Source organism: Lipotes vexillifer, unplaced genomic scaffold, assembly GCF_000442215.2.
Source record: "Lipotes vexillifer unplaced genomic scaffold, Lipotes_vexillifer_v1.1 scaffold70, whole genome shotgun sequence".
Taxonomy (NCBI): Eukaryota; Metazoa; Chordata; class Mammalia; order Artiodactyla; family Lipotidae; genus Lipotes; species Lipotes vexillifer.
The window spans coordinates 472,297-486,131 of NW_006789896.1; the positions used below are offsets into that span (position 1 = coordinate 472,297).

At 47.3% G+C, this 13,835-nt stretch overlaps 1 protein-coding gene across 1 annotated transcript in view; it reads right to left on the reverse strand.

The window, feature by feature from the left end:
• GABARAPL2 (GABA type A receptor associated protein like 2) overlaps window positions 1–10,854 on the reverse strand; it is an 11,354-nt gene extending 500 nt beyond the window's left edge. Inside the window, exons 1-4 of the mRNA XM_007462924.1 lie at window positions 10,665–10,854; window positions 10,278–10,333; window positions 8,967–9,139; window positions 1–113 (exon numbers count right to left, since the gene is read on the reverse strand). The exon at window positions 1–113 is cut by the window's left edge and continues 500 nt beyond it. Of these exons, the coding sequence (XP_007462986.1) occupies window positions 23–113; window positions 8,967–9,139; window positions 10,278–10,333; window positions 10,665–10,698 (354 nt within the window). The 5' untranslated portion in view covers window positions 10,699–10,854 and the 3' untranslated portion in view covers window positions 1–22. The remainder of the gene's footprint in view (window positions 114–8,966; window positions 9,140–10,277; window positions 10,334–10,664) is intronic.
• Window positions 10,855–13,835: the final 2,981 nt, after the last annotated feature.

A 13,835-nucleotide genomic window follows, 5' to 3' on the forward strand; every position in this document is an offset into this window, starting at 1 on the left:
GCACCTAGCCCAGCACTGGCCCTCAGAAGCCAAAAGTGTTTTCTCCACTGTAGGCCACATACAAGAATCCATCTTCATCTTTTTCCTTCTCGTAAAGCTGTCCCATAGTTAGGCTTGAAAGAGAAAAACAAAAAACAACATTGAGAATTGGGTTTGATTACTGAGTCTACGTGTTGGGAGAAAGATGGCTTGAGGATAAGGAATTTCACTACTTAAACTAGCTACTCTCTGTCACACCTTTGGTGGTAGGTAATAAAAAGTAATTCTCTGGGAATCGGTAGATAAGACTAGAATCAACCTCCATCCTCCTGTCCCGAGGCAAGGCCATTTGACTCACCCTTACACCAAGGTATTCCTTCAGAAGCCAGCTCTAGCTCCTAGGGTGGATGTGGTTGGTTAGTACTGGTTAGTGCTTTCGCAATGCTTTCTGAATTTGGGGGGGGGGGGGGCCTGCGGGGGCAAGGGAGAAAAGCTAATAAGCAAAATAAGAGTCTAAGAGGCCCATCCCTGTATGGGTGAGAGACAAAGGTAAGGATGAGTACTTGTGCTTTCCTCTCCTCAGGGCTGGTCTATTTGAAGATTTATAATTTGTACCTAACATGATAAAGAATGAGTGGGTTGATTCCTGTGGAAGTTCGCCCGCCAGAAACCCTGTGCCCCAGAGATCTGCATCGGCGTCATCGAAGGGTAGTTAGTTTCCTCACTTGTAATGCAAAAAGCTCTCATATTATATCTGGGATCCAAAGAAGTCTTGCCCAAGCTTCCTAAGAACCCTCCAGAAATAGATATTGCTCAAACTGAACATGTGTGGGTGGGAGAGCTGGCTTTCCCTCAGCAGTAAAACAGACTGCAGCAGGGGAGACCTAATCTAGTTCTCTGCCATGAAGCTGAGGTGCACTGGCTCCAGAGTAAGACTAGTAACACCCGGAGCCCCAGGTGAGCTCTGGCCACATGGATAAGCAGGAGGTACAGACATGTGCTAAACCTCAGCATGACCATGCCTGGTGGGGTCAACCAGAGAAGCAGCACTGACAAAGCAGTCTGAGAGCCGGCAGAGATGACAGAGGTCACTAAGCCCAGACAGGTCTTAACAGGTGCTTAAATGCAGGACTCAGGAGAACAAGGGCCAGAGGGTAGATAAAGAGGGGTCGGAGGCCTCAAGCTGGTGAAGCAAAGACTGCCCCACGCTGCTGCTTTGCTCCTGGCAGCTGTATGGGACCACCATGTAAACAGGAATGCAGACCACATTTATTTATAAAGGGGAGTTTTTCTCCTTTCCTACTCTTCCTGCCCATTTTCAAGCTTAGCTGGTTCGGCTGCATGGGTAGATGAGAACTAGTAATAACGTAGGAGTGGATGAGTATGAATACAGAATGGCCTGTCACTGGCATCTTGTACAATAAAATCGTGCTTCCTGTGAGGATCTAACTGGAATTTGTAAAATAAGGACTCCCTGAAACAGCACTGTTCACTAGAAATTTCTCCTGTGATAGAAATGTCCTATATTTCTGCTGTCCAATGCAGTTGCCACTATGTTCAGCACTTTAAATGTGGCTCATCTGAACTGCTATGTGCTGTAAGTGTAAAACATAAACAAGATTTCAAAGTATCAGAGTATGAAAAAAAAGATCTAAAATATCTAAATTTTGACTACATGTTGAAATGATGCCATTTTGGATATACCAGATAAAAAAATATACTATTAAAATTAACTTCACCTGTTTTTCTTTTTTAATGTGGCTACTAGAGAATTTTAGATTGCATATGTGGCTCACATGCCATTTCTATTGACGACACTGCCCTGGAACATGTGAGGACTTGGGGGGCAGCGGGTAAGAGGGAGGAACCCGTGCCCATGAGAACACCTGTGGTGGGTAGTAGGTCTCAACCTCAGCAGCACAGCAGAAACAATGGGGAGCTTGAAAGACATGCCCCACCCCAGACCAATTAAATCAGAATCTCTGGAGGTAGGACCCAGGCATCAGTAAGTTTTAAAATGCCCAAGATGGGGACTTCCCTGGTGGCACAGTGGTTAAGAATCCACCTGCCAATTCAGGGGACACGGGTTCGAGCCCTGGTCGGGGAAGATCCCACATGCCACGGAGCAACTAAGCCTGTGCGCCACAACTACTGAGCCCACATGCCACAACTACTGAAGCCTGTGCGCCTAGAGCCCATGCTCCGCAACAAGAGAAGCCTCCGCAATGAGAAGCCTGCGCACCGCAACGAACAGTAGCCCCCGCTCACCGCAACTAGAGAAAGCCCGCCCGCGCGCAGCAAGACCAAACGCAGCCAAAAATAAATTAATTAATTTTTTAAAAAATGCCCAAGATGATTCCATATGCAGCCAAGTTGAGAAACAATCCCTTTGCCAGAGGGAGAGATGCTTGTCTGTCTTTGTTTTGGAGATGCTTATCTTTAAAAGCATGGGATTAGGAAGTAGAGTAAGCCAGGAAGTGGAGTGAAGAGCCAGCAACTAGCAAAGGGCTTGAACAAGTAGCGGGGTCTCTCAAGAAGACTTTTACCCTGGTGGTTAGGAATGCCCTTAGGAACCCAGCTTTACCCTGAGAATCCTCAGAGTGAGGCAAAGGGGAAAACTGCTACTGCTACTACCACAACTCTCTTGCCCAGGTTGGTACAAGTGTCCAGGTGACCTTGATAAGACCTGAACTACAGTCTCCCCACTATCATTACCAAAGGGGTTTGGAAGGAGCAGACACTGTGTGCAATTCAAAGGCAGCAGCCACACCTTGATGCCTATGTCAAGTTTGGTTCCATCTGCCAGACTAAGTTCTGCTCTTCTCCTAACAAGTTACAAGCCCAAGGGCAGTGACTCTAAATTGTGCTGCTGAGTTAGAAATACTTGAGGAGCTTTATAAACCCCAGACTCTGAACGTTGTCTGCAGTGAGCAATGACCACGGAACGACTACTGTCTAAGGCAGGCTCTGAGACTCTGACGGGGTTGGGGGAGGAGGACCCATAATCATGTGGCTTTCTGTCTTCAGATCCCATTGTCTTTTAAGTAAAACTTGGGTTTATAAATTTAACAGTGCCCTAGCAGCTATAAAGGCTGATCATAAAAATTCTAATTATAATAGCAAACACTATGTGCCAAGCACTTATTTTAAGTGCATTACATGTATTAACTCTTTACCCTCAGAACAATCTTAGGAGGCAGGTACAATCATAATCCATAGTTCAGATAATAAAAGTGAGGCACAGGGCTTCCCTGGTGGCGCAGTAGTTGAGAGTCTGCCTGCTAATGCAGGGGATACGGGTTCGAGCCCTGGTCTGGGAAGATCCCACATGCCGCGGAGCAACTAGGCCCGTGCACCACCACTACTGAGCCTGCGTGTCTGGAGCCTGTGCTCCACAACAAGAGAGGCCGCGATAGTGAGAGGCCCGCTCATTGCGATGAAGAGTGGCCCCCGATCGCCGCAACTAGAGAAAGCCCTCGCACAGAAACGAAGACCCAAAACAGCCAAAATAAATAAATAAATTAGTTAATTTAAAAAACAAAGTGAGGCACAGAGAGGTTAACTAATTCATGCCAGATCACAAAGCTAGGAGACGTTCTTACCACCAAGTTGTGCTGCCTCCATGTGAATACACAACTAGATCTAATGACCTAATGTCAGCATTCTTGTACCTTCTGTGAAGACCTCCCTTAGAATAGCACTTCTCACACATACAAACATGCATAGGGAAATCAATCACCTGGATGTCTTGTTAAAGTGCCTGTTTTGATTCTGAAGGTCTGGGTCTGAGATCTACATTTCTATCTAACAAATTCCCAGGGAAGGCCACTGCTGCCAGCTTCTGTATCACACATTGAGCAGCAGGTCCTTCAGATCCTGTAATTTTACAATTAGATGGCTGTGCCTAATGATTTTAAGAGCCCTTTAACTGTTCTCCTTTTCTCTGCCACGCAGTGTCATGTGGAAACTCTATTTAGTTGGCAGTAGCACCGTGTCCTTATACTCAGGGTATCCCTTGGGCAGGAACTTGAAAACTGACAATGCTCAACACTGGGAGCTAAACGCTCCAGTCAGCAGCCCGTGACTGAACGCCTGATTCCAAGGCTTCCCTAGGTGATGAGAAAGAAGACCGGCGCATCTGTACAGTATAATTCAAAAACAGCACTTGTGGGATCAGGCCACACACATACAGAGTCAGAATAACTTGGTCTGGAGCCAAAAAAGAGCAAGGCTACAAATATAGTTTAAAAATACTTTTTTTTAAAGTCCCATTAAGGGGCCTCCCTGGTGGCGCAGTGGTTGAGAATCCACCTGCCAATGCAGGGGACACGGGTTTGAGCCCTGGTCCAGGAGGATCCTAAATGCCATGGAGCAACGAAGCCCGTGCGCCACAACTACTAAGCCTGCGCTCTAGAGCCCGCATGCCACAACTACTGAGCCCGCAAGCCAAAACTACCGAAGCCCACACACCTAGAGCCATGCTCCACAACAAGAAAAGCCACCGCAATGAGAAGCCCGCGCACCGCAACAAAGAGTAGTCCCCACTCGCCGTAACTAGAGAAAGCCCACACGCAGCAAGGAAGACTCAATGCAGCCAAAAATAATAAAATAAATTGAAAAGAAAAAAAAGTCCCATTAAAAGAATAGCCAAGGCGGTTACCCGCTGTCTGGTGCGGCGACCTGGCGCGGGGAGCCGTGGGATGGGAGGAGAGGGTGTCGCTGTCGCTGATGGCTGAGGCAGCAGGAGGGAAGCTGGATCCCGGGCAATGGGAGGGAAAGCGGGAGAGAGGGTCTGGTGAGGCGGCAGCACTCAAGGCCACGCTGGGTCAGGCTTGGTTCTTGTGGAGTGGGGTGCAGGTTGCCAAGCCAAAAAAAAGAAGAAAAAAAAAAAAGCCAAGGGCTTCCCTGGTGGCGCAGTGGTTAAGAATCTGCCTGCCAATGCAGGGGACACGGCTTTGAGCCCTGTTCCGGGAAGATCCCACATGCCGCGGAGCAACTAAGCTCGTGAGCCACAACTACTGAGCCCACGTGCCACAACTACTGAAGCCCCCGCGCCTAGAGCCCATGCTCCGCAACAAGAGAAGCCACCGCAATGAGAAGCCCGCACACCACAACGAAGAGTAGTCCCCACTCACCACAACTATAGAAAGCCCGCACACAGCAATGAAGACCCAACACAGCCAAAAATAAATAAATTAAATATTAAATTTTTTAAAAAAGATCCCTCTTTAAAAAAAGTCATGAGGGACACAAAATAATTAAAAAAAAAAAAGAATAGCCAAGTGGAAGGGCAGGGATGCAAAACGTGCCCCTTTTCAGCAGGCAGTGTACAGCAGAAGGCCGGCGTGTTCCTTTAGGACAAGTTCTGTACACCTCTGAAAAGTCGGGCTCCCCTCTCGGAATCCAGAGGCCCAAGCCACACAGCACCAGGTGGGCCACTACTGGAGCACCAGAGGATCTGAAAGCAAAGAGACACTCATCCAAGAGTGGTGAGCAGTGGTGGTAGGGGACTGCCACCTTCAAGCTCTGAGTCTGACAAGGAAAGAAATGGGAAAGCCAGTGGCAGATTTAAGCCATGGAGCCAAGCTAAAGATATGGTGGGACCCTGAAGTACTGAGTGAAATGAACCTAAATTGCCCCCTAAAACCCTGTCCCCTACATTTCCATTCAAGATCAAACTGGTCTAGACAAACTAACCAATAATAAAGGCACTTTTCAGAAGGATCCACATCCAGGAATAGCCATGCTGCTGAGGGCAAACTAGTTTCAAGCTGCTCAACAGCCACAAATTGGGGGAGGCTGATCTAGAACTGAGTGGATGCCCTATCCCTGCACAACCCTCCCTTGGCCCCAACCAAGGTCAGGCTGTGGAGGCTGTGGGATCCAGCCTGACTCAGGAATTGGCTGGGCTGATGGGCCACCCGGCCATCCATCTGCTTTACACCCCACGTGCTTCCACTGTATCTGGATTTATCTCTTTCCCAGCAGGGGGAGGGTGGGTGGGGTGAACTGGGAGGACAACGGCCACTGCTGTGGATCCTGAAAAGGCACAGGACTCAGAGTGAAAGTTAACATGGCCCTAAAGGCTGCCCAAGATTCTAAATTACAAAAATTAACTACTGCTTATTCCTTTTATCAGATTTTTCTCTAATATAAACAAACTCTATTCCACTGTTAAGATAAACCCTGCTCTTGAAGAGGTATTTACCCAGAAATGATCAAATGTGCTTAATTTAAGCACCTTTCTAAATGAAGTCTGGACTGTAAGACATCACAACTTCTTTTACTTAGTACCTCTTTAAGAGCCAGGAGCAACTAAACACCATAATCTTAAACAGCACGGATTTCCCAATGTAACATTCCCAAGTTATAACATCTTAGATATATTTTATTTAATAATATACTCCTGGGATAAAAGACTCTTATCTGTGCTCTAAACAAAAACCAAAGGTGGGCACCACTGCCAGGTCTGGGTTCTCCTCTAAAGCCGTGACTGGGAAACATACACTGATATTCTTTCTCAAGTCCTGTCTGCACCAAGGCACAGTTTTCCCTTCATTTCTGGCCCAATTCTGGATGCAGGCACCTAGGCAGAGAATTCAACTTTTCAATGGGAAATGGGAAAAGGCAGTTGAGATCTCCCCTTTTTAAAAAAAGAGAACTCAGAATTTTGAAAGTAAAACTCTTAGAGACTTGCTTCTGTCTCTGTTTCTAGAATCAATATTTAATACTAACTACTCAAACAATAATCACGTTATTTTACGTGATGGTCACCTGCAAAGTTCCGCTCCAAGGCAGGAATAAATGAAGTTACTTTCGCTCAGCCTCAGACGTAAGTTATCCTTGTGTAGATCTGTCTGTTATGGTATGGGGGAGGGCTCCTCCTCTCTCAACTCTGACTTCCCCAGCCACTCTCCAAAGGCTGCAAGCACTGGCTGAAGGTTAAAGGAGGCTCCATGCTTCCCTAAGGAGGCTGAAAAGTGCTACGAAAGAGGCTGCTACTGCCTTGGGGAGGAAATGGCAACACTGAGTCAAACAGTAGCTTTAGGAAGGAGACTGGCAATTTTGTGCAGCCATCAGTTGCATAAAGGCCAATGATGTCACATGCCTCTTTTATTTATAAGCAAATTTGTTTTTAAGAATAAAACCAAACAAACAAAGAACTGGTACATTAAATATGGGGCAGGAAGTCATTAACTGGGTCCAAAGACACTGAAGAGCCTGGGCAGAGGGCCTGGTTAGTGACTTAGGTCACTGGTGTAATCTGTTTCAGGGAGGATTCTTACCAGGTTGGAAAGGCAAATAAAACTTAGAGAGAAAATGGCCCTGAAGCAGCCTCTGCTGCCCTAAGAATCACTTTTCATTTCCAATTCTATTTATATTTCAGGGATAATGGGGGAGAGGGCATTAGTTAAAATCTTCAGCCATTTTAATTGCTAGATAACGTAATCTTAATGTCTCCAGAAGCCTGCTTCATTTCTTTCAAGAAGTATCAGAGGATTAGAATCAAGGAAAATAAAACTCAGTGCCACAGGTCCTAGTCACCTACTTCCTCCCATAAGAAGCCAGCACCGGGAAGGAGAAAACATAGGGCCACCAAGGAGTTGCAGAAGTTGCAGGTGGCATGAATGAAGATTTACCTCCCCCACTACCTGAAGGGAAGCGGAGAGTGACCACAGATGCCCAGGGCTTCACCAGCCTTTCCTGGTGAAGAGTGTGCCTAGCACCACACTGCCCAGAGGCCTGCGAAGGAAGGCTGGGAGAGCCCAATGGGTTGGCCAGGTCACCCCTGGCAACACCGCAGCTTCCTGAGCTACAGCTGTAAGCAGACCAATGGCACCCATTAGGCAGGACCTGGCCTGTCTCCTCAGGCAGAACCTTGGCCTAACGGAAGAACCTTCCATTTCTCCCTTATCCTCTGCCAAACACCAAGAGGTGGAGGTGGCAGAGAATGAGGAAGAGAAAATCAGACCAAAAAGTAGCCAGAGTTGTCTACCTTTCATAGGAAAAGAACCAGAACTTGGCTTAGGCCTCTTCTGGAGCTTTCAAGGATTTTCAAAAGAAACATATTTTGGCCACATTGGGCTAGTTCCCAGGAGTTCTTAAAGCCTTAGCTTCAGAAGTACTATTTTTGGGGGGATAACAAATGAAACTTAGTTTGGGTCACTAAGATGAGATGCAGCCAGGAATTCACATTCAGAGGAGGGGCCCAGAAGTACTCAAATCAGTAATAGGAAAGGACTGACCAGGGATACAGACTAAGCCAGAAAATTTTCCTCTTTCCACAGAGGACTAAAGCCAGACTGTCAACTACCTAGAAGGGAACTGTAATGCCCCTGCCTAGATTTAGGCCCCAAGTTATCCCAAAGATTGCTTCCAGGCAGCACAAGAGCAAGAGCAAGGGGGTGGTTACTCTGAAAGTCAGAGCAGGTGGTACCAAGAGAGGTGTAAGTCTGTAAAGAGACCTCAGAGCCCTTTGCTGGCCAGCAGCCATTTCCACGTACTTGAGGATCAGGCAGCTGCTCTCAGGGCACTCTCACAGTGGCCAGAGCTGAGCCTGGAAAGCGAGCAAGTAGGCAGGGTGATTAACTGAAGCTGAGCCTCAGCAGGGACCACAAGCTCCTGGGGAAGAACGACAGGACTTATTTCATGGATCATTTGGAGAAAACCTCATTTCAGGCTTAAGTTCTACTGATAGCTTAAGCCTAATTAGTCCTGAACTATTTAAAAGGATTCTTGGGTGTTTGAGGATAAAAAAAAAAAAAAAAAAAGAAATGATGAAATTTAAGTCCAGGCCTTGTTCTGTTTTTTTAACCCAAAGCGCACACCCACCTACTGAAGCCCTTTCTTGTTTTCCTTGAACTCCTGATGTCAGGGAGCACAAAAATCAGATTTCTCGTCAGGACCTCTAAGAGTTTTCAGACCTCCAAAGTTTTGAGTTCTGTGAGCAATCAAGCAGATGGCCAATAGCAGTAAACAGCTCTCACCTGGACTGTGGGACTGTCTTATCCACAAACAGGAATATTGCCTTTTCAGAAGGAAGCTGGATCCTTTTCCTGATGATCCACATGAACTGAGCCACAGTGATGTCAGATGGAACCAGATACTTCCGTTTGTCAATGTCAACAATCTGAGAGCCTGAGACTTTTTCCACAATCACCTGTGAAAGCAAAGAAAGGTCAGGACTAGATTTCTAATGTAAGGCTCTGGCCCTGCATTGTTGGAGAGCTGATGAACAGTGTGTGGGCAAGGAGGTGTTTGGGAAACTGCATAACATGAGAAAATATGCCCCTGATTTAATAAACCACACACTCTGGAGGTTAAGAACTGATATAAATGTGTTATAGGGAAACGGTAAGTGCTTTTCTGTGGTCAACTATTATATTTCTCATCCCTGATCTCAGCATGCATAAGAGAAACACAGCCCTCACTACAAAGCTTTTCAACATTTTGTCTGGGCAGACTCGAAAATATCTGGTGAGGGTTTCCTCTACAGCCTGTTACTCCAGGCTGGACCACAGAATGGATCTGCCTTCACACTACAGGGGAATTAAGATCCCAAGGAACACAGGAAATGAGAATGGATGGACTAATGGGAATGACTGGCAAGCCCAGCCAGCCAAGAACGAAGCTCTTCATTTGGCCTGTTGCTTCTCTCTGAACTAAGTTTCAAATTTATCCCTCCTGCCCCCTCCCCAAAGGAACTGTTCACAAGCAATAAGCTACAATAACAGGCCTGGATGTCCTTAAAAATAAATAAGGGTTACAGAAACTATCTCCCCTACCATGGGATAAATACAGGATAAGTATCATTGATTAAACACAAGCCACTAGAAGTGGCTTCTCAGATTTTTTTAGTCAGGAAAGGATGTCAAGATCAGAGTGAGAAAAGGAACCAGAAGGTAAAGATGGTGGCTCAAAGTTAAAGATCAATGTCCTGAGACTACCACTTCCAACACCAAAGTGAAAGTCTTCCTCCACCACCATTCCCAAAAGTGGCTGTGACCTGTTGCCCTGTCCTAGAACATCGTTTATTACATAATTGTCTAGGGAAGCCCAGAGGCTGCTGACAGCTTGTTGGCCTAGATCAGGAGATTCAGCACTGAGGCATCCTGAACAGCATCAACTCAAGCCCCTCACGCCCCGGCCCCAGCTGGTCCCTTACCCAGTCTGGCCCATCTGCTACTATAACTGGGACTGGAATCTAAACTTGTCAACTGTTGAATGGCCTGGGGCCCTATCACGGGTCCTAAACAGCAAGGGTGACAGCGAGGTGAGGGGGCGGGGAGTCCACTCACCGGAACCCGGTCGGGATATTTCGCTCGGATCTTCGCAGATTCCACGCATCTGTGTTCTATGGGAGAAACGCACCGGGCTGACTGTCGCGCCTGACCGGCCGGCCGGGTCCCGAGCCCCCGGCCCTCCTCCCCACCGTGACCTGCGAACGCCCCAGGTCCTCGTTCAGGCGTCCCGGCAACCTCGGTCCCCGGTCCACTGGCTCCGGAAGGTCCCGCAGAGGTCGGCGCGGGGTGGGTGGGCAGCCGCCCGGGGTGCCGGGACCTCGGCGACCCGAGACCAGAGTGCGGCATCCGCCCCGCAGGGCCCAGCCCAGGGCGGCCCGAGTGGGGGAGGGGGCCCACCCGCCGCCCCAGCCCCCACGGCGGGGCCAATGGCCGAGCGCTTACCCAGCGAGTGGTCCTCCTTGAACATCCACTTCATGGCGGCGGCGGCAGCGGGGAAAGGATGCAGCCGGCTCTCGGAGCCGCGGAGCTCAGCGCACCAATCACAACAACAACGACGGCGGCGGTGGCTGCGGCGGCGGCGTCGACGGCAGCGGTAGCGGCGGCGGCGGCGACTACACGGCAGGCGGGACTTCCGGCTACCGGAGCCTAGCAACCTTCAGGGGGCGGAGCTTCCGGCGCCGCTCGCTGGAACGCCGCGCCAAGGGGCAGGGCCGCATGTCAAGGGGCGGGACAGGAGAGGGCGCTGAGAGGGGCTGTCGGCGGAGTAGGGATGACGAAGTTGGTGACAGATGTCCGTGAGGGATCTGGGGAGGGATCTGGGGAGGGGATATTCGAGAACTGGTAACAGGAGTGGGGTCTCGGTGGACGTTGGTAAGGGGAAGGGGTGAGTGGGTCTCTGGCTGATGGGATAGGACTCTTATAGAGGACTATTCATTCGGGAAACCTGCCTGGGGCGTTGCTGACAACAGGGGGATTTTGTAGGTATGGATGACAGAAGAGGGTTCTCTGGTGGTTGGTGATGGCAGGGGGTCTATTTAGGGCGTTGGCACTTTGGGGAGTATTGTTTAGAGTGGTTACAGATTCGGGGCTCAATCTGGAGGCTGTGACTAGTTTGAGGGGACTGTGTGGGGTGGGGTACTGATGACAACCCGGGGGTTCAGTATTGGGGACAGCCATAATAGGTTGCATTGGACCTAGAAATTAAATTTAAACAAATCCCATTTCCTTCCCTTATTCACGAATAAATGTGAATAAGCATTTAAGAAAAGCTATCATAACTACGCATTTGAGGAGTGTAACATCACACTTATCACAAAGAGTCCCCTTCGCCTTAACTGGCAGAAGAGTTAGAGGTGACTGTCTGGCTCAGAGAATTCCCCTGATAGCTGGTCACGAGACGGGTTTCTTTGTCATTCATCATGGGGTTCAGCAATCACAGCCTAGGCTGTGTGTGTGTATGCCATCTGCCTGAGCACAGGCCTTCAGGGTCTCCAGTGATGTCATTCCTTTCTTCCTCCCAGAGTCATCAGGGCAGTCTGCTCTGGTTCATCATCTGTTTATGAGCTGGTGAATATGGAACAAGATATTCACTTAATTGGGACACATGATCCTTGCCACGTGCTTGTGATTCTGATGCATCTGAAAGGCCTGTTATGTTTGAACATTGTCATTCATCATTTCCTCAGTTGAAACTCCTGATGGATGTTGTGGAATCTAGCTTTATTCTGAAATTATTTTTGATATTTTAAGACTGTGTGTCTGAGCAACTAAAATCCGTATTTGTTTCTTGCCTGTTTTAAATGAAATGAAAAATCCTTTGAATTTCATACCTAGAAATTATTGTTGTTGCATATAGGAGCACTGTTCTAAGTGTTGGGGGAAAGCAGTGGACAGAACAGACAACACTTGCACTCTTATGGAGTTTGCATTCTAGTGGGACAAAACCAAAAAAATATGTTGGGTAATGATAGGTGCTGTTTAGAAAAATAAAGCATGGTGCTTGACTAGAGAGTGATGTGTGGGATCAAATGCATATTAGATAAAATGGTTTGGCATATTCTAGGAACAGGAAGAAACCCCTTGTGGCTGGAGCTGAATAAATAAGAGGTTGTGTGTTAGGAGGTGAGATCAAAGGGATCTAGAACAAAAGTGAGTTGAGCTTTGAATTCCATTTGAAGAACTTTGGATTTTATTTAGAATGAAATGAGAAGTCAGTGGAGGCTTTTTGTTTTTGTTTTTGTTTTTTAGTATTTATTTATTTGGCTGCGCCGGGTCTTAGTTGCGGCATGCAGAATCTTTAGTTGCGGCATGTGGGATCTAGTTCCTGGACCAGGGATTGAACCCAGGCTCCCTGCATTGGGAGCGTGGAGTTTTAGCCACTGGACCACCAGGGAAGTCCCAGTGGAGGGTTTTAAGAAGTGTGACAGGCATGAAGAACCTAGGGGCAAGACGGGAATAAAGACGCAGACCTACTAGAGAATGGACTTGAGGACACGGGGAGGGGGACGGGTAAGCTAGGACAAAGTGATAGAGTGGTAGTGTATATATGGACATATATACACTACCAAATGTAAAATAGAGAGCTAGTGGGAAGCAGTCGCATAGCACAGGGAGATCAGCTTGGTGCTTTGTGACCACCTAGAGGGGTGGGATAAGGAGGGTAAGAGGGAGGGAGACGCAAGAGGGAAGAGATATGGGAATATATGTATATATATAACTGATTCACTCTGTTATAAAGCAGAAACTAACACACCACTGTAAAGCAATTATACTCCAATAAAAATGTTTAAAAAAAAGTGTTATGATATGACTTTCCTTTTTAAGTGATCAGGCTAGTTTCTGTGTAGACAGTAGACTATAGGGGGTTGAGAATGGAAGCAAGGGAAGAGTTAAGAGGCTATTGTGATAATCCAGGTATACGATTTTGTTGGTTTAGACCAAGATGTTATCTGTGGAGGTGGTGGGAAGCAGCTGTGTTCTAGATATATTTTGAAGGTAGATCCAACAAAATTTGCTGGTCAGTTGAATATGAGTTATGAGAGATGAGTCTAAGTCACAGTTTTGGAAGAATGGAGTTGCCATGTACTGATGTACTGGAATAGGGTGGAGCCAGCAGGGGGTGGGGGAGCAAAGCAAGGGTTTGGTTTTGGTTATATTAAGATGCCCAAGAGACACATCCAAGTAAAGATGTAGAGTAGGTAGATGGATCTATGAGTCTCAAATTCAGAAGAGAAATATTTAAAGCTATCGAACTAGAGATCCACTAGGGAGTGAGTATAAAAATGAAAATACCTATTTTGCGAATAAACACTGAGGAATGAAGATGGTTGTTCACCATCTGATAATGAATCAGTAAAGGAGATAGAAATTGGACCGAAGACCCCCTGCTTCCCTTTACAGAGCTGGCCATTGTGTCCTAGTTCAAAGCATGTGTACACCAGCTTGCACCTGGAAGAACTTAGTACACTTCTCAGGGGAGATATCCGCTGCTCACCAGCTTACAGGCATGTTTGTCATCTGATGGTCTCAATGATGTGCAGTGTCTATCTTCTATCTTTACCTACCTTCTTTTTTTTTTTTTTTTTTTTTTTTTTTTTTTTTTTTGGGGCCTCC